Source organism: Pinus tabuliformis, chromosome 3_2 (assembly GCF_031772625.1).
Source record: "Pinus tabuliformis cultivar Carrire ecotype Pingquan chromosome 3_2, CPIR1, whole genome shotgun sequence".
Taxonomy (NCBI): domain Eukaryota; kingdom Viridiplantae; phylum Streptophyta; class Pinopsida; order Pinales; family Pinaceae; genus Pinus; species Pinus tabuliformis.
Window position 1 is genome coordinate 710,017,970 of NC_142302.1, and position 18,716 is coordinate 710,036,685.

General features: G+C 40.7%; 2 protein-coding genes across 2 annotated transcripts in view; both read right to left on the reverse strand.

Moving 5' to 3' along the window:
• LOC149182621 (uncharacterized) overlaps window positions 1–18,716 on the reverse strand; it is an 80,208-nt gene that overhangs the window by 49,616 nt on the left and 11,876 nt on the right. The window lies entirely within an intron of this gene.
• On the reverse strand, window positions 989–18,473 carry LOC149182622 (uncharacterized). The gene is made up of 4 exons (XM_089417979.1): window positions 18,102–18,473; window positions 17,853–17,994; window positions 17,597–17,729; window positions 989–1,036 (listed from the first exon to the last, which is right to left on the reverse strand). Exons 1-4 carry the CDS (start codon window positions 18,463–18,465, stop codon window positions 989–991), a joined length of 687 nt encoding a protein of 228 aa, XP_089274105.1. The 5' UTR covers window positions 18,466–18,473.

Here is an 18,716-nt window from a genome sequence, read left to right on the forward strand (position 1 = left end):
GAAACTGTGGATCATCTTTTCCTTATGTGCCCATCCATAAAAGAGCTATGGGTTTCTATTCACTCTCATATACCCTCGCTTCCACAATGGCAGGGCATGTCAGTTCGGGAAGCCTGGGAAGCATGGTGGACTACCGTCCCCTCGGCGAAAGCCAGGAATCTTCCCATTCTTACTTGTTGGGCCATTTGGATTGCCCGTAATAGATATATCTTTCAGAACTCCCTCCCCTACTGGCCGACCATCACTGCCCGCATACTAGCTGACTACCATCTCATTCCGGAGGATGAATCTAGCTCTACTCCCAGGCATATCATTCCTAAAAGCATAAACCATGCACATCCCTGGGCATATTTTGACGGCTCAACTCAAGACACAGGATGTGGGGGAGGTGCTATACTACATCTTTCGGCATCCCATTATTACAAAATACAAATGGGATTGGGCAGAGGGACTAACAATTTTGCTGAGCTTATCACAGCAAAATACACCATACAATTTGCACTGGAAAAGCAATGCAGGAACTTACAACTATTTGGAGATTCAAAAATTGTATGCAATTGGATAAACAAAAAAGCAAATTGTAATGCATATTCTCTAAGACATATCATGGAAGAAGTCCAGAGACTTATAAATTTATTTGACACATTTATTTGTCATCACATATACACGGAGCAGAACACAGTTGCCGATTTGCTATCCAAGGAAGCAGCGCACAAACCTATAGGAACGTGGAGGATACTGGAGCATAAGGATGGAACTTTCCATCAATACTATCATCGACCTTTTATAGACATATCCATTTAACTAGCTCGGAAGGAGCTTGAAATATTTTTGTTTATATAATTTTACATATATGCACAATGAAAACAGACTTATATATGACAGCTTTTTTGATACTCTCTGCGTAGAGTAAGTACTTATTATATATTGCAATCTCAGTAACAAAGTAGTGTCTCCCTGCGTGGAGCACACCTCTTATTTTGATTACTCAAACTGGATGGGCTTTTAGCCCCACGTACAGTATATGCTCTTGCATCTACAAAATGTAATTTTCTTTCTTAATGAAAATTACGACTTTTTCCAAGGGGAAAAAAATTGTGGGTGAATCTTCTAAATAAAGACACAGATCAAGTCAAAATGATCTGAGCCTTTGATTAGGAGTTAATCTAAGTCGTTGGTTGTCCAACAGGAAGATATAAGAAGGGGCTTGAGAGTCATTTGGAAAATACACCAAGAGAGATCAAGAAATCGATTTTTTGAAGTGAGAAGTTCTCAGGAGGAAAATTCGATTGAGGAGATTTCTTGCAGTAGAGGGGCAGAGACAGTGATCCGGAGGAAGATTTCCAGATCCGGAGAGGCAGTAGCAAGAGGCTGAGTTATTCCCAGTGCAGGAACTCGCAAGTGCAGGAACGCGAGTCAGGGACGCGAGTGCAGTGAATGCAGGAATGGGAGAGTGTAGGAACTCAGAAGTGCAGGAACGCACGAGTGCAAAAATGCACGAGTGCAGAAACGCGCGAGTGAGGGAATGTGCAAGTACAGGAACGCATAAGTGCAGGAACGCGCAAGTGCAAAAACACGAGTGCAGGCAACATGAGTGTCGAGGTTGCTTAGGGAATATCTCTGCCAGATTTTCTTGTTGTTTGAATTGTCAATTGGACATCCATAGATGTCCTCAGATTTCACTACTGCATAATAAAATAAAACCCTCACTGTTGTACCGATTTTCCCACATTGGGTTTTTCCGGGGACATTTGTCCAAAAATAACGGTGTCCTATGTGTTTGTATTTCCTTGCTCAGTTTCTATGTTTCATAATCATATTTAATTTGGTGTAGGTTGCTTCAGTAATTTACTTCAATGTTTCAAGAAGAAATCTAAAATAAGTTTGTAATGTAATTTATGATCTAGGTGAAGTAGATTCAGTTGGTTGCAGAGATTGTTAGATCTAGGAATTTTCACATGGTATCGGAGTTGTTGATGTGAAATAGGAAGAGAAAATCTAGCATTGAAGCAAGGGCCAACTTGTTGCAGCAAGCAGCAGTTTGAATCCCCTAAGGGATTGCACAGTTCTAGCCAGGAGGGCTATATTTTCGTGGGTGTCTCTCTCTGAGTGAGCTGACAAAGAGGTAAGACTGTCGGATCGAGAATTTGCCAAGGCAGAGGGAACCACGCAAAGCTAGAGGGACGCAGTTTTCTGCAAGTTGAGTGCTAGGCAGAAAAGTCATCGGAAGAAGGAAGCAGATCGCATAGTGAGGGAATACTTCCTCAGTGATTTCTTGCCGAGGAAATCAGTATTTCTCATTTGCTGAGCAGCAGAGGAGTAGCAGACTTACCAGCTCCATCAGGGAGTGCGTAAGCCAGCCTAGAAGCTACGCAGTAAGGAGAAAGAGGGAGTTGTTCGATAGTTTTCGGAGGATATGGCAACCAGTGGCTTGAGGGATCAGGATAAGTTGGACAGAGCTTCCAACTACATCATCTGGAAGGCTAGAATGTCCTTCCTTCTAGATGAGCATGCCCTCAAGACGTATGTTGATAGTGTGGTAGTTGTCCCTGCGGATGCAGATCCACTGAAGAAGTACAGAGCTGAAATGGCAAAGGCCAAGAGGATGATCCTGGATGGAGTCAAGGATCACATGGTGTGCCATGTTGCTAGTAGAGCAACTGCTAAGGAGATGTGGGATGCTTTGGCCACATTGTATCAGGGATCTTCTAAGCAGCGGAAGATGTACTTGGAACAAAAGTTGAGATCTGCACAGATGCAGAAGGGAGAACGTGTGGATCCATTCCTCACGAAGCTGAAGGAGACCCATGATGAGTTGTCGGTTGCGGGGCATACACCTCAGGATTCGGAGTTAGTGAGACTGGCCCTAAATTTTGTCTCGAATGAGTGGCAAGTCTTTGTCCAAAGTATCCTAGGCAGAGCAGCATTGCCTAATTGGGATGAGATGTGGGCAGCTCTAAAACAAGAAGAGCTGAGGAGAGACCTGGTCAAGGTCAAACTTGACGGAAGCAGCAGCAGCAGTGGGTCGAAGCCCAAAGTAGAGGAGGAGGATAATGCAACCCTTGCATCGAAGGGGCAGCAGGGGCAACAGAGACGAAAGAAGGACGTCTCCAAGGTGAAGTGTTTCAGATGTGGCGAGATGGGCCACTATGCATCCCAGTGTCCCTTGAAGAAAAAGGACAAGGATGAGAAGCATGATCCTAAGGTTGCAGCCGCAAAGATCGAACAGGAGGAGGAGTTCGCCATGATAGCCAAGATACCTCCAGGAGGGAGGTGGGCTGATATAGAACTGTAGTTCGATAGAGCTACAGATGGGCAGGATCCTTGAGGAGCCCACCTCTTGGATCATCACCTTGCTACGGGAGCCCATGATCAGTAGTAGCGGGATGGAGGAGTTTTTAGTTGGTGCCATGGAGTGTTGGAGCGACAAATGCAATAGTTAGCAGCGCCAGAACTTGAGCAACGCGGAGTAGAGAGGCAGCAGTGCATGGAGGCACAGTGCAGAGCTTCCGCAGCGCAGTGGCTTCAGAAGACAGCATGGGACTAGCAGCAGTCAGGCTTTCAGCAGCGCAGTGGCTTCAGAAGACAGCGTGGGACTAGCAGCAGTCAGGCTTTCAGCAGCGCAGTGGCTTCAGAAGACAGCGTGGGACTAGCAGCAGTCAGGCTTTCAGCAGCGCAGTGGCTTCAGAAGACAGCGTGGGACTAGCAATAGTCAGGCTTTCAGCACCAGGGTGTATCCACGAGATACTTATCCAATTTTGGGTGTTTTCAGTTGCTTCTCTCAACAACTAAGTTGCAGTACGGATGCAGTGTTAACAGTGGCAATGCTAGCAGCATAGCAGAATCACAAATGCAACATTTGAGAGGGAGATGTAGTACAGATGTAGCAGTGGCAGTGTCAAAGGTAGTAGCAGCAGCGCAGTAGTTGGTGGACAGCATGTCAGACATCAGCAACGCAGAGGATGATGCTTTAGAGTCAGAGCAGTATGCAATAGCAGTATATTGCTAAAGCACATTCCTCGCTAAGAGGGAGTAGTGATTTGGGGTAGCATCAAATGTGCTCTAAGTCTCAAAGTTTGCAGGGAGGCTTGGGCACATGCATTCCAAAGAACCTAGAAACCGTTTTGGGAATTTCCACGCAAAGAGGATTATATTAAAATATTTAATATTTTTAATGGAGTTCCTAAGTCTAAACTTAGGAAAATTAAAATATTAAATGGGTATTAATCTAATTGTGGGTGAATTTTCTAGATAAAGGCAGAGATCAAGTCCAAATGATCTAAGCCTTTGATTAGGAGTTAATCTAGGTCATTGGTTGTCCAACAGGAAGATATAAGAAGGGGCTTGAGGGTCATTTGGAAAATACACCAAGAGAGATCAAGAAATTGATTTTTTGAAGTGAGAAGTTCTCAGGAGGAAAATTCGATTGAGAGGATCTCTTGCAGTAGAGGGGCAGGGGCAGTGATCCGGAGGAAGATTTCCAGATCCGGTGAGGTAGTAGCAAGAGGCTAAGTTATTCCCAGTGCAGTAACGCACGAGTGCAGGAACGCGCGAGTGCAAGAACTCGGGAGTGCAAGAACTCGCGAGTGCAGGAATGTGCGAGTGCAGGAACGCGAGCTGCACTCACGAGTGCAGGAACATGTGAGTGCAAGAACGTGCAAGTACAAGAACACGCAAGTGCAGGAACACGAGTGCAGGCAACATGAGTGTCGAGGTTGCTTAGGGAATATCTCTACCAAATTTTCTTCTTGTTTGAATTGCTAGTTGGGCATCCATAGATGTACTCAGATTTCACTGTTGCATACTAAAATAAAACCTTCACTGCTGCACAGGTTTTCCCGCATTGGGTTTTCCAGGTACATTTGTCCGCATTGGGTTTTCCAGGTACATTTGTCCAAAAATAACGGTGTCCTATGTGTTTGTATTTCCTTGCTCAGTATGTATGTTTCAGAATCATATTTAATTTGGTGTAGGTTGCTTTAGTAATTTACTTCAATGTTTCAAGAAGAAATCTGAAATAAATTTGCAATATAATTTATGATCTAGGTGAAGTAGATTCAGTGGGTTACAGTAGGATTCCTGAGATTGTTAGATCTAGGAATTTTCACACAGGCAGCTTTGCGAAGAGCTTCTTTTCAGAGCCCTGGCTCTATCTCTTTCAATTATGCAATTGTGGGTTTAACACTTTAGCTCATGGGTAATCTGGTATAAGGGACTCTCTGGCTCACAGTGCTCCTTGGCAGATTCTGGTCTCTACATCTCAATTGGCACCAGACTGGCACATGTCCCTTTGTTAGAAGGTAACTCTGAGCTCTCTGTGTTTGGTTTGGAAATTCCTAGTAGCCAGAGTTGGGAGGGGAATCCCTTTATAATTAGCTCCTTTTCTGTTGCACTAAGCTTTAATATGAGATATATTCCTTATGCTATCTAGTGGGAGTCTCTGGTTCAAAGAAAGTCAGTGATTTTTGAGTCTAAAGTTTATCTATGGCAACTTCTTTGTATTGGGAATTTGGAAAGTGGTTCTTTTGATCAGATTGGAGCCTCTCGTTGTCAAGAAAATACCATTAACAACCTAGACTAGGTATCTTGGTTCCCACCATCTACTATGGTTAGTTGCTTGTTGCATTCTGTTGATTTGGGTTGGTCGGGTTATTCCTGCAAAGAGTTTATTGTGGTCGAGGCTTTTCCCATCACAACATCATGAACTCCAACACAAATTATGAATCCTCCTCTGAGAATTGCCCATGCTCTTAGTGTCTATTTGTTCATGAAGCCCTGCAAAGGGAAGACGATGAATTACAAGTACAACTTTTCTAGATGTACCATGCACAAGTTGAACATGCAAATCATACCTTGGCTCTCCAACAACAAAATTTAAGTTTGGAAGATGAGGTTGACATGCTCAGGGTGATCATTTCAGACCTCAAGGTTAGCAAATATCCATCCACTATTCAGGAACAATCTTTGGAGCTTGCAGGCAATCCAGTCATAGACCTCAACAAGCTAGCATCTGAATTTGATTGAACTCCATGCAATGAAATTTTGGGTTTTTGGTTTTAATAGCTTTGATAGGAAGTCTCTCCATGTAATGGATTTACTATAAGGTTGTTGATAGGAAGTATCAATGATGTAATGGATCAATAGCTAATAGGCATCTGATATAGAATTGAATATGAAGTGATGTATTCCCCGTGTACTTGCTGCGACTAAGCACAGATTTAATCTAAATATTATTCGTTTCTGTTTAAAAAAAAAACTATAAAAGAAGAGCTAGAGAAAATCAAAAGTTGCAATCAAGGTTGCGGGGAAGTGCCCCCCTCCCTCAAATCCGCTCTTGAAGCACGCTCCGAGCGAGAGTGCAGTGGGAGTGACCCAGTGAGTGCACTCCTGAAATTCCCGCAGCTCCCTAAAACAAAATTCACTCCCTACCAATTCAGGAGCGATAGAGGGAGCTATTGAAGATTGGAAACAAGAATTTTGGAGTGGGGCAGGCTAAGGTAAAAGTGGCATTCTCTTTATCTTTCATTTTCATCCTTTTACTTAAATTTTTAACATTACCATGAAATGACTCAAGATGTTTGAGAGTGATTCTAACCTCATTAGATTTCATATGGAGAAAGTAGAATTTTAGATCTCACTTAAAATCCAGCAGACTTACCAGTTTTTCAAGGTTTTAAGATTAGGGGGATTGCAATGTTTCCATTGGATTTTTCCATGTACTAGGGTATGGAACTTGTATTTCATCAAAAGCACCAAGCCCTCTATGTGGGTGAGACTCCCAATAATCGAGAGCACCTAGGGTACTACGGTATGGAACTTGTATTTAATCAAGAGCACCAAGGTCGTTCAACTATGCGGGAGAAGACTCCCAATAAACCACGAAACAAGAAATTAGAAGAGGGTCAAGTAGTATATATAATGGATTTACTTGTCTTTTCTAGTTTCTAGTACTTTTTATAACTATTGACTCTTTCTTATTTATTATGGTATTTTTTGTAAAAAAATATATCACAATTTAAGTTTGATGTTTGAAGTTGGCATTTACAACTCATTGGTAATGAATTATGAATATGATGATTCGTGAAAGTTGAAACATTTCATTTCATGTTTGATATTCTTTGTTATAGTTTGGTAATGGTTACAACTTTAGTGATGACAAACGTTATATATTGGATTTTGAAAGTTTCAAACTTTAAGATTGATGAATGATGAGACTCAATACATTGTAACATGTAACTTGTGGACATGTGGTTGATGAAGATTATAATTTTTAGATGATTAGTGTTATATGGTTTAATCCATGTTTTTATGATTTTTAAATCTAATTCATCATTCTACATGCATTTTTTGGACATATATGCATCAAATTATATTATATATATATATATTACATAAAATTCTCTCCTGACCCGGGAGCTTTTGAAAATGTTGCTTCTTGCTCCCAAGTAGCCTTGGTTTCAATTCAATCACTACGCTAAGAAATTTCATGCTCGAGCCACCAAACTCAAACACTTTCTTAAGTGGATGAAATTATGTATGCAAAAGGAGCTCACCAAAGCATCTAATTGCACTAAATTAAATTCATATGCAATCCAACCAAAGCCTTTTCCACATCAGTGGGTTTCTAAAAAGATGGTTACCAACAAATAAGAAAGCAATTGCATCACTAAATTTAAAGATAGTAAAAAAAAAAATTGTCACCCACTGTAGGACCATGCTCAATCTCAAGGATTAAAAAGGGAGCATTAGATGGACATGCAAATGTGCCCGAATTTTGTATTCCATTGGTTAAAACCAGAGCATGAACAACTTTGTGACCAAGAGATGGAATTAGATGAGTTGGCAGTTGCCCCAATGGAGATGGCAAAGGGCATCCCCATGGAAATTTTGTAAGGCCATGTGGAAATTTAAAAGCCCTAGCCTTCTTCAGGGTTATAAGGAACCCTTAGAAATGCATTCTTTGGTATAGCATATCAATAAAGGATTGATTAAATTTATTCCCAAGTAAGGAACAAATCACAAGTTCGAGGCATATAACCATACTCGGTGTCTTAAGAGATCTTAGCCAAAGCTTTGGCCACGAAAGTCAACCACATCCCACATGCCATTATAAGGCCAAAGAAAACCACTTGTGATCAATTTATCAAATACTATTAATCTTTTCTACAAGGCAATGAAGTGCATTAGGTACCTAGGCCTTGATGCTTTCTTTTTCAAGATTCATCCTTAAAAGGTCAGCCTATAATAAGAGTTTTGTGTTCCTTCATCATGGAAATGATCGAGACCTTGGGTTTCAGCCAACTCTCCAATAATGTGATAGAAACCCTTTTCTCGAAGGCATTAACTTATTTTCCCATTAATCAAGCCAAGTCCTAATAGGGTGGACTCTTTCAATTAATTAGGCAAGCTTTCCTTCTCGCTTGAACTTTGCATGTAATAGTTGTTAAAGCTTTAGGCTACCTCCCGAAGAACATAACGGCCCATGCATTAATCAACAACATTCAACACCCAAAGCCCCGCTATAGTGTTCTTAAGGAATTTTTGCCCTTAGGGTTTTAAGAACATAAGAGAATATCGAACCAAATTACAACACTCTTTACAACTTTCCCGTTGACAATCAATAAGCAATAATGAACAGATAAACAACATCAATAGAATACACTAGTTTATAATTCTCACAAGTTACTCCTCAATGCAATTATAGCATTGGACACTTAGGAGCACTAGTATACCAAAGTTTTCATTTTAACCATCCACAATTCATGAGCATGAAACTATATCTCCATGCATATGGATTTTAACCACAATCCTTCACTAATTCACACGCATATATAATTGTTAAATTACTAGCCATCCTGTTGGCCTACTAATCTATCTTGACCTTATAACCAGCTTCAAAAATCAGTCATCTTACTGCCTCTTCGCTGTGACTTGTCCCTGGCTACCACAGACTCGACTTATTGCCCATATTAGCCTCTTAATCCACTGGGTGTGAGCCGCTCCTCCAGCTACTTGAGACAATCCTTGTTGTCTACTTGAAAGGACCATGATAGGTTGAAGGAATCTGCACCTTTGGAGAATGATTCGTAGGCCTAAAGGGGCCTCAGGGATATTTATACAACTCCAAACCCTCATGCAAATACAACTAAACCCTAGAGAGGGTCCTCATTGTTCCATATTGCTCTTGGTGCCACCAAGTAGGCTAACTAATAAGTGGAAGAGGGACCACTATCCTAGAGTAATCTCTGCTTGGATTTAATGGTTCTCGCAGCTAAGATGAATAACTTGTTGCCTCAGACAATTCCCCTTCAGAGTTGGCCGCAAACCTAAATTTAAGTTTCGGTCTGTTTTGGGGAGGGATAGTCTCGGCTCCTCCTGTGGTAGACTCCTTACTTCAACACAGTCGCAATCATTCCCAAACAACCCTATCCGAGCCATAGAAAATCACCCTTCCAAAACCCTTGGAAAGCCAAAAACAAGATATATGCTCAGACAACCTCCACGAAATGTTCTTGCTTGCCCCAATCAAATAAGAAACATCTCAAGGTATTATGTTGCAATCAAAAACCCACCGAAAACTTCTTTACCAAAAACCACATGAAGAAACTGCCTAAGAGAATTACATCAAACAGTTTAAAAGAAACAAAAAGATTAGCTAGGGTGGGATCATCACCACCAAAACTAATAAAGAGAAAAAGGGGTCTTGAAACACTCAGAGCCTTGACTCACAAAACAAAGATATCCAACCAATCATTGACGATCAAATGATTTCATCTCTCTCTTATTTATAGATTCCTTATAGGGGCTCTTCTCCTTATTTTAGTGAGGGGTTACAAGTTTTGCCCCAACTACCCCAAATTTACCAATGTTGCCAAAAAAACATTGGATAATGGGTTTCCACCTTTATCATTCACTATAGCCTACAGGGTTGGATAGGCTACTTTGTCCCACCTTGCGCAATTAATCAATAGGGAACATTACAATCCCCCCTTCCCAACATTGCTTGTCCTCAAGCAATTGCAAGTTCCGCTGCTGCAAAATTTGTCCTCCAAACAACTCTTGAATGATGGAATATTCCCGTGGTGTATGGTGTGCATGATATATATCTGCTAATGCTTTATTTGAGCATTCATTGTCATCATCAATCACTATGTAAAGCTTGTTTTTCACGCAATTTAGATCTTCATGAAGCCTGTCTAATAATACAACTAGGAACTCTTGTGCATCCACTTGAAGATAACCTGCAAACTTGTGCAGTTGTTCTTCAACATCAAAACTTGTAGCATTGGTGCACTCATCAAGAATCCCAAACGTAGTATTATCAAAAAATAAGCGAGACATGCCAAGCCTCTCTTATTCACCCAGAGATAGCATATCTTCCCCATTAGTAGAGGTATCCACACCCCCTTCTCGTTCAAGAAGATAGATGAGTCTAATATTCTCTAAAATACTTCTTAAACGTGCATCCAATATCTATGCAACATCACAGTCACCATCATCATTCTTTTCATCATACTCCTTCCACTCTCTGGGTTTGGCCATGTGTTCATCTACAACTTTGGGTTTGGGATGATCTATGGATGACACAATCTTCTTATTCCATCTCTTCTTCCACTTCCTTTGACACCTGTATAATAACCTCAAGTGCATCTTCACTCAAAAACCTGTATGCAGGATCCCCTACAATGTCATTATTCATTTCAGTCCTTTCCTTGCCTCCTAGATTTCCAAAACTTTCAGCAATGGAGGAAGAAATGATTACTAAAGTAGCAAGATCGCTCTTGGACTATATGGATAGGTTGGATGGATTTTTCTAGTCTTCCAATCTAACTCCCTAAGAGTACTGCAATCTTTAGAGGAGTCTAGTGCACCATTGTTTTCATTGTTTCTGTTTTCATCTAAGGATTTGCTTGGAGCTGATATTGTAAGCACTATATTCGGTGATTCACTAGATTTTCTATCATTTAGAGGTAGGCTAGAACTTTCTCCAAGTTCCTCTCACAGAGCTTGGGTTACAGATAGTGTCCTTCACATGATCTCATGCTTTCATCTTATTTACCAAGATAAGGATTCGGTGTTGCAATCATTTCCAAATCAGTTACTCCATTAGAGTTAGGTTTGATATATTCCGAATTTTCCAGGGCATCCTTAGCATCTGGATCTGGAACTACTTCCATTCTCCCTAGTTTTTTAGTAATACCACTTATTGGCGAATTTTCAAAATCCCACAACTTGTCTTTGTATCCTAGTTTCCAATTTCAATGCTTTAAGAGTTCACTACGACACTGTGTTGAAAAATTGGTAGCTTCGGTCAGTATTTTCATTGACTAAATCAAAGGAAAAATTATGTATTTTCAATTTGTCCAAGTCAGCCTGCCCCAAGGGACACACCTCTTCGCATAGACAAATCACTATAGATTGAGTCTATTAGCTCACCTCCAAGGCAGATTTTTGGATCTCAAGTATCTTTGTTCTATGCAAGCTCTGAGGCAACATTTCTTTGTGGAAAGATGCAAGTTTTGCGACATCGCTCGTTCAAGTTCTATGGTATCATCATATGTGAGTTATGTGGCAAGTATCTATGTGGTTCATGCAAAGTTTTGTGACAAGTATCTTTGTGGTTCACGTGAAGTTCTATGGGAAGTATCTTTATGGTTCATGTGAAGATTTTGTGGCACCTATCTCTGTATTAAAGCAAAGTTTTGTGGCAAGTATCTATGTACTAAAGCGAAGGATTGAGGCATTGATTGTTCTATGGATTATGCAAGTTCCAAGTCTAAGGAAGAGGCTGAAATTCTTCCCTATATTGCAAACTCTAACTGTGGGCCAGTGTTGACTATTTCTCTCTCCTTTGACTACTTTGTCTTGGGAAATATTAACCACAGAAATTGATGTTTGGATTTGAATATTTTGATGTACTTTTGATGAAATGAATTCTCTCTCATAAGGAAAGAATTGTTGGGTTTTGCCCTGGCCACTGGCCTAATTTCTAGTGTCTCTTGTCTTATTGTTTACTATGATCTCTATTGTTAATGGTTGAAATTTTTCATGTACAATTGCTTGATGATTGGAATGCTATAAATAAGTCTAATTATATCATTGGAAGTAGTTATCAATTTGAAAAATTGTACTAGTCTTGATTGAAAATCAACAAATCGATGCCAATGTTAACATCCTCAATGTCACATCCATTGAATTTCTCACCAATCTACTTCAAAGACTCTCCAGTCCTATTATTTATTGGTTGGCCCTTTAGATGGTGATAACTCTTCTTAAATTCAAGAGCGCAACACAAGGGTGAGAGGGAGCACCCCTCCTCCCCCCCCACCCCGCTTCGAATGCGTGCTCCGAACAGAAGTGCTCAGGGAGCAACCCGGGGAGCACACTCCCAAATCGCTCTTGTTTGGGAGCAATTTTCAAGAGCGCGCTCCCGCTAAAAAAAAATCGCTCTACTGTTCAAAGCTAGTGAGAAGGAAAAGGGTTGGAACAACAAATTTTACATGCTCCCATTGTAAAACAACCTACACTAGTTCATATACTTGTGTAAGAAAGCATCTCTACAAGATTATGCCATGTGATGAAAATAAGATTGTATGAGTCAAAACTTGTGATCAAGTGCTAGCAAAAGATGGGAATAAATACAGAATAATACCTGGTCACAATACAATTCCCTCATACAAACCAAGGGTTGCCTTCTAGGGAAAAAACACTAAATTAGCATAACTTCTACTATTAGATATTCCACCTAATGAACGGTCCACACTGACTATAAAATTACAATATTTTACAAGGCAATTTTCTCAAAAAAAATCTTTTCACGGACACTGCTCTTGAACCCCCGCCGGGGCGGGCTCAAAGATTGTTGTCAACCCCCCTACAAGAGTAGGGGGGAGGGAAAGTCCTCCCCATCAAGTAATAAGATCAAAGCATGACCGAAACAAGACCTCTAAATCAGGAAGAAAATCAAGCTCCACCCCAGCTACCCCAAATTTACCAATGTTGCCCCAAAACATTGGATAATGGGTTTCCCCCTTTATCATTGACTATATAACCTACGAGATTGGATGGGCTAATTCATCCTACCTTGGGAAATTAATCAATAGGGAACATTACAGTTCCCCCTTCCCGACATTGCTTGTCCTCGAATAATTGCAAGTTCGGGTGCTGCAAAATTTGTCCTCCAAACAACTCTTGAATGATGGAATCTTCTCGTGTTGTATGGTGTACATGATATATATATATATATATATATATACATGCTATTGTTTTATCTGAGCATTTATTATCATCATTAATTATTGCATAAAGCTTGTTTTTCACGCGATTTAGGTCTTCATGAAACCCATCCAATAATACAACTAGGAACTCTTATGCATCCTCTTGATGATAACCTGCAAACTTGTACAATTGTTCTTCAACATCAATACTTGTAGCATTGGTGCACTCATCAAGAATGCCAAACTTGGGATTATGAAAAAATAAGTGAGCCATGCCAAGCCTCTATTGTTCACCCAAAGATAGCATATCTTCCCCATTAGTAGAGGTATCCCAACCCACTTCTCGTTCAAGAAGATAGATAAGTCTAATATTCTCTAAAATACTTCTTATTCGTGCATCTAGTATCTCTGCAGCATCACAGTCACCATCGGTATTGTTTTCATCATACTCCTTCCACTCTTTGGATTTTGGCATGTGTTCATCTGCAACTTTGGATCCCAGATGATCTGTGGATGACACAAGCTTCTAATGATTTGAGATTTTCCATCGCTTTCCTACTCTTCTTCCACTCCCTTTGCCAACCTGTATAACAACCTCAAGTGTATCTTCACCTAGAAACCTATACACGAGCTCCCCCGCAATGTCATTATTCATTTCAGTCCTTTCCTCACCTCCTAGATTTCCATACCTTTCAGCAATGGAGGAAGAAATGATTAATGAAGTAGCAACATCGCTCTTGGACTGTATGGACAGGTTGGATGGATTTTTCTTGTCTTCCAATCCAATCTCCCTAAGAGTATTGCAACCTTTAGAGGAGTCTGTTGCACAAATATTTTCGTTGTTTATGTTTTCATCTAAGGATTTGCTTGGAGCCAAGGATGTAAGCATTGTATTCGGCGATTCACAAGATTTTCTATCATTTAGAGGCAAGCCAAAACTTTCTTCGAGTTGTTGATTTTTGTAGCTTGGGATGTACTCCATAGCCCTGGGCATTGGGCTTGTGTGTGTTGAAAAATCTAGGGGCAGCAACATAGGATGATTTCTCTTCCTTTGATAATTGTTTGTGGTATATTTTTACTTCACTTAATTAGTTTCTTCTTTCATTTGTTTATTATTAGTGTTTTCTTCACCAAACAACTACCAAACCATAAAGAACAATAAGACAAAGGACACAAAATATAGGCAATCAGCCAGGGCCAAACCTCTCCAATTGAGAGGAAAACCCACAAGAATTCTTATCTTCTTATAGATCTTCAATTGACAACTTCCAAGACCTAGACACTTAACCAAGGCCCCTCCAAGAACAAGTTTATGCCTCTCCTTGATGAGAATCTCTTTCACAATGTCAACTTTAGTCAATCTTCCTTACAGTAGTAGTAGCTGCTTCTTCAACCTCTTTTTCGACCCCTGCAACTTTTGACTGCAATTCTCGATCACTACAGAAACCCTAGTTTCTACACATGTGGGAGAAAGATGGAGATTTTACCTTTTTCTCTTCTTCGCTTGGATAGAGGTTCCTTCTTCTGCAATTCGGCTTGCAATATGACTTGCCCTATCATTTGTTTTAGGCCTCCTTGGATGACTGCAATAATTCGGCTTTTGCTGCAACAAATGGTACCCTATCTTCTTTGCACCTGTGAGTAGCTTCAGCCCAAAACAAACTTCAAATTTTCGAATTCTTCTTCTAGAGTTTTTCTCTTCCTTCGCTGGCTTTTAGTCACCTTTTCTTCCTTTGATCGAACTTGTTATTGCTTGGAATGAATATCTCCTTGAGTGAGGCGGAGTCCTCCTTTTTATAGTCTTCTTGTGGTCCTATAATAGGCCGACATGTCCTTCTAAGTAGGCCGACATGTCTAGCTCTTCTAAAGATCGACTTGAAGCTTGCATCTTGGCTTGGTCTTGGAGGGTCATTTGACTCTATTTGACTCAAATAAAGATTTCTTTTACAATATGTAACATGTCCCAAATAGGTCATTCATACATGACAATAACTTAATGACTTGTAGACTCAATGACAAGCCCTAGAAGCTCACAATGGAAGCTTGACCTAAAAATAAATTTCCTTGAACATGAAACTCATGCCTCAAGAACAACAATAATAAATTTATTTTTCTCATTACATCAATTACATAAAATCATGATTACATGTCATTATGAAGACCGAACCTAGTTACATATTTCAACAGTGTGAGTTGGCACCACAAAAACTATTTGTGGTCAAAGTACCCAAGCAGTGGGTTTTGCACCAAAAAGTTGTGGGCACAAAACTAGGATTTATTTTAATGATTGGACCCTTGTAACATGTGTGGCGCCCTTAATGGAGTAAGGGGCTACTAAGGCAACCAAGGGAGGCATTCTCAAGTGGGCTTGTGACAAGAAGACAAGCCGGTTGGCTTGTAGAAGTGCCCTAGAAAGGGCTAGTCATTGCATCCCTTAGAAGCATATAAATAAAGAAAAGTGAGACTTCATTTGGCACATCACAATTGCAAATATCATAAGGTGAAGGATAGACAAGGGAGCCACAACCTAGAGGAGTCTTGCCAAGAGAAGAAAGGACAAAATCTGAAGTATCTTTTCTGTGTTTGGGAGGCCGAGATAGGCAGAGGGTAGGCCAAAGTGTTTGAGGACAAATCTAGGCAAGTTTGTTGTGCATGTTTAGGGTGCTCTTTCTATATTCAGGCCACAGGTTGCTCTGTGTTATTGCAGGTGGACAAATCTCCTTTTTGGGAGGGTCGAGAGGCCTAGAAGGTGGCTAAACCTTGGCCACAATCACATAGAACAACAACACAGGTGTAGGAGCCTTGAAGTGGAGGAATTGCGCAGTTGTATAGGGGGTTTTGGGGCAAAGTATTAGCATTGACGTGGACTGTCTGAAGCCCTAACCAGAGCCAAAAAAAAACTCAGAGTACAGTGCACAGGCCAAGGAGATTTCAAGGGCAGAAATCATCATCCAAACAGAGGTATGTTGTGTCCTTCCAAGATTGATGTTTGTTACGTGATGGTCCAGATTGGGACAGATTTGGTGGCAACTTGAGAATAGATTGGAGGATTGTTAGTAGTTGTCATATTATGCCCTAAAGTACAATATTTGTGAAGGACTACAAGTCTATAAGGAGGGCATAAATACTGGAGCCTAAGGTGCTTAACTTTGAAGGACTAAAGGGCAGCCAAGAGGGCTAGTGAACCAGCCCTAGTTCACTGTGTTGAGAAGGACATTTTTAGTGGAAAGTGGGCAGCCTCCATTGCCTTAAGATCTGTCAACAATGAGTAGCAGTGTGACAGAAGTGGGCAGCATAATAGAAGACCCTAAGTGTTGTAGACCTTGAAGGGCAAAGGAGCAGCTAGAGGGCAGAGTTGTTTGGGCCTATGTTCAGTGACCTAAAGGAGTTGTATTGACTGATAGAGGCAGATTGAGGAGCTGCAAAAAGGGAAAGCAAAGGACCGCCAAAAGTGTTCAGGGTACGTGGAATGAAAGGAGCTGAGGAGCACTCTACATCAGCAAGTCAGTCAACTGTACTTTGTTCAGGGCAGAGTGGTTATCATAGTTGTTGTTGATACCTAGCCCTAGTTATCTTGTATCAAGGGCCATTATCCCTAGTATAAGAGCCCTAAACTGTTGTATTAAAGATTGCTAATATAACGAAGTTGGGTTGAAAAATTGTGTCTTGTGCAATGTTGTTAAAAGCGCGATCGGGATTAAATCGGCGCCGGGAATAAAGCGGAAAAAATCGGCAAAAGCGGGAAAAAAGCGTTTGGCACAAAAATATTCATTTTTTTTCATTTTTTTTCAATTTTTTTAATATCTAAACCATCTACAACATAAAATAAATACATTGACACATAAATATGATAAAAAAAACTAATATATAAGATGTTTAATATCATTTCTAGCGCTAAAATCACACATAACATTGAATCATGTCCTGAATAGTAAGTCCTGAGTCCCAACTCAGCCTCCCAACTCAGCCTCAAAATATCAACAAAAAATATGATAATGTATCTCATCATGTCATAATGTCATATACAATAAAATGAAAGTCTAATCCTATTGATTTCCTCTGCCCCTCTTGCGAGAAAATGGCACAACTTTCTCTTTCCCTCTAGATGTAGAAGCTGGTGCCTATGCTAGTGGAAATGGCAGTGGAGTCTAACGTGCTCTAGAAGCTAAAGAACTAGTAGTAGCAGCTACAGGAGGCTGAGGTAGACGGAGACCACGTCCTCTACTGGTGGTAGTGGTAGCCCGGGTAGGCGGTGTCACCTCCTCCTCCTGCTCCTCCTCCTGCGCCTGCTCCTGCTCCTCCTGCTCCCCCTCCTCCTCCCCCTCATCCTGCACTAACCAATCATCAGTGGGATCCATGAGAGGCCTCTCGGTCTCAACCCTCCATTCAGCAATGGTGTCAATCCCATCCAATGAGATGGCTTCCGTATCAGGTGTCCTCTCTAGTTGTCTCACCCACAATCGAAGATTGTAGTAGACATAGACCATGTCATTAAGTCTATGGGACTCCAACCTGTACAAAGTTCATGAAATAATAATTAATAATTAATATTATAAAAAAAATATTTTTTAAAACTTTAATGAATTCAAAAATTTATTTGGAAATTTGCAATATTTTAAATGTTTAAGTGTTAACCTATTGCGCTTCTTGTTGTGTATTTTTTCAAATACACTCCAATTGCGCTCACATCCTGAGGAGCTGCATGTTTGGCTGAGGATGCGTACGGCAAGCTTTTGCAAAAGGGGTACTCTGCCACCATACATCTTCCACCATGCGTCTACAACAAAATTACAAATAAAATTTTAAATAAACATAAGAAAAAAATGGAATTTGAAGAGACAATGAAATTTGAAACAAAGTTACAAAATACAAACTAAAAAATACCTGGCATTTTAATCGTCCTATCAGTGACAGCCATCTCAAAGCCAAATGTGCCACCTGACATCTTATATGTCTCAATTTGTCTAGAGATCTCTATACGTTGTTCTGGAGATCTCACCATCTTCTGGACACAGGTTAATAATCCTTCCACGACCTCAGCATCAAAATCAAACCCACATGCATAAGAAAATGCAGGGTTCAGGAAAAGCCCAGCAGCATGAATGGGACGATGGAGTGTGTTGTTCCATCGCTCATCAATCACTTCCCATAGAAGGAGTTGTTTCTGAAACCCATCATCTCCCTTATCATCATAGTAGGACCGAATGGCTTCTTTGGCCCTGTCCATGGCTTCATACAAATAGCCCATTGCGGGCTTCTCACCATCAATCAACCGAAGAACCTTTACCAAAGGTTCAGTAACGGCGCACACCTCCTGCACTCTCGCCCAGAAGTCTTCCTGGTATGAAACTAGTCTGCATACCGCCTCTCCTTCTGGTTTGCGGCTCATTGATGAAGCACGCCACTCCTCTGAAAGAAACATTCTCTTCAAATCCCACATAGAATTCAAAAGGGATTGAAGAGATATGAAACTCGTCGCAAACCGTGTAATGGCGGGGC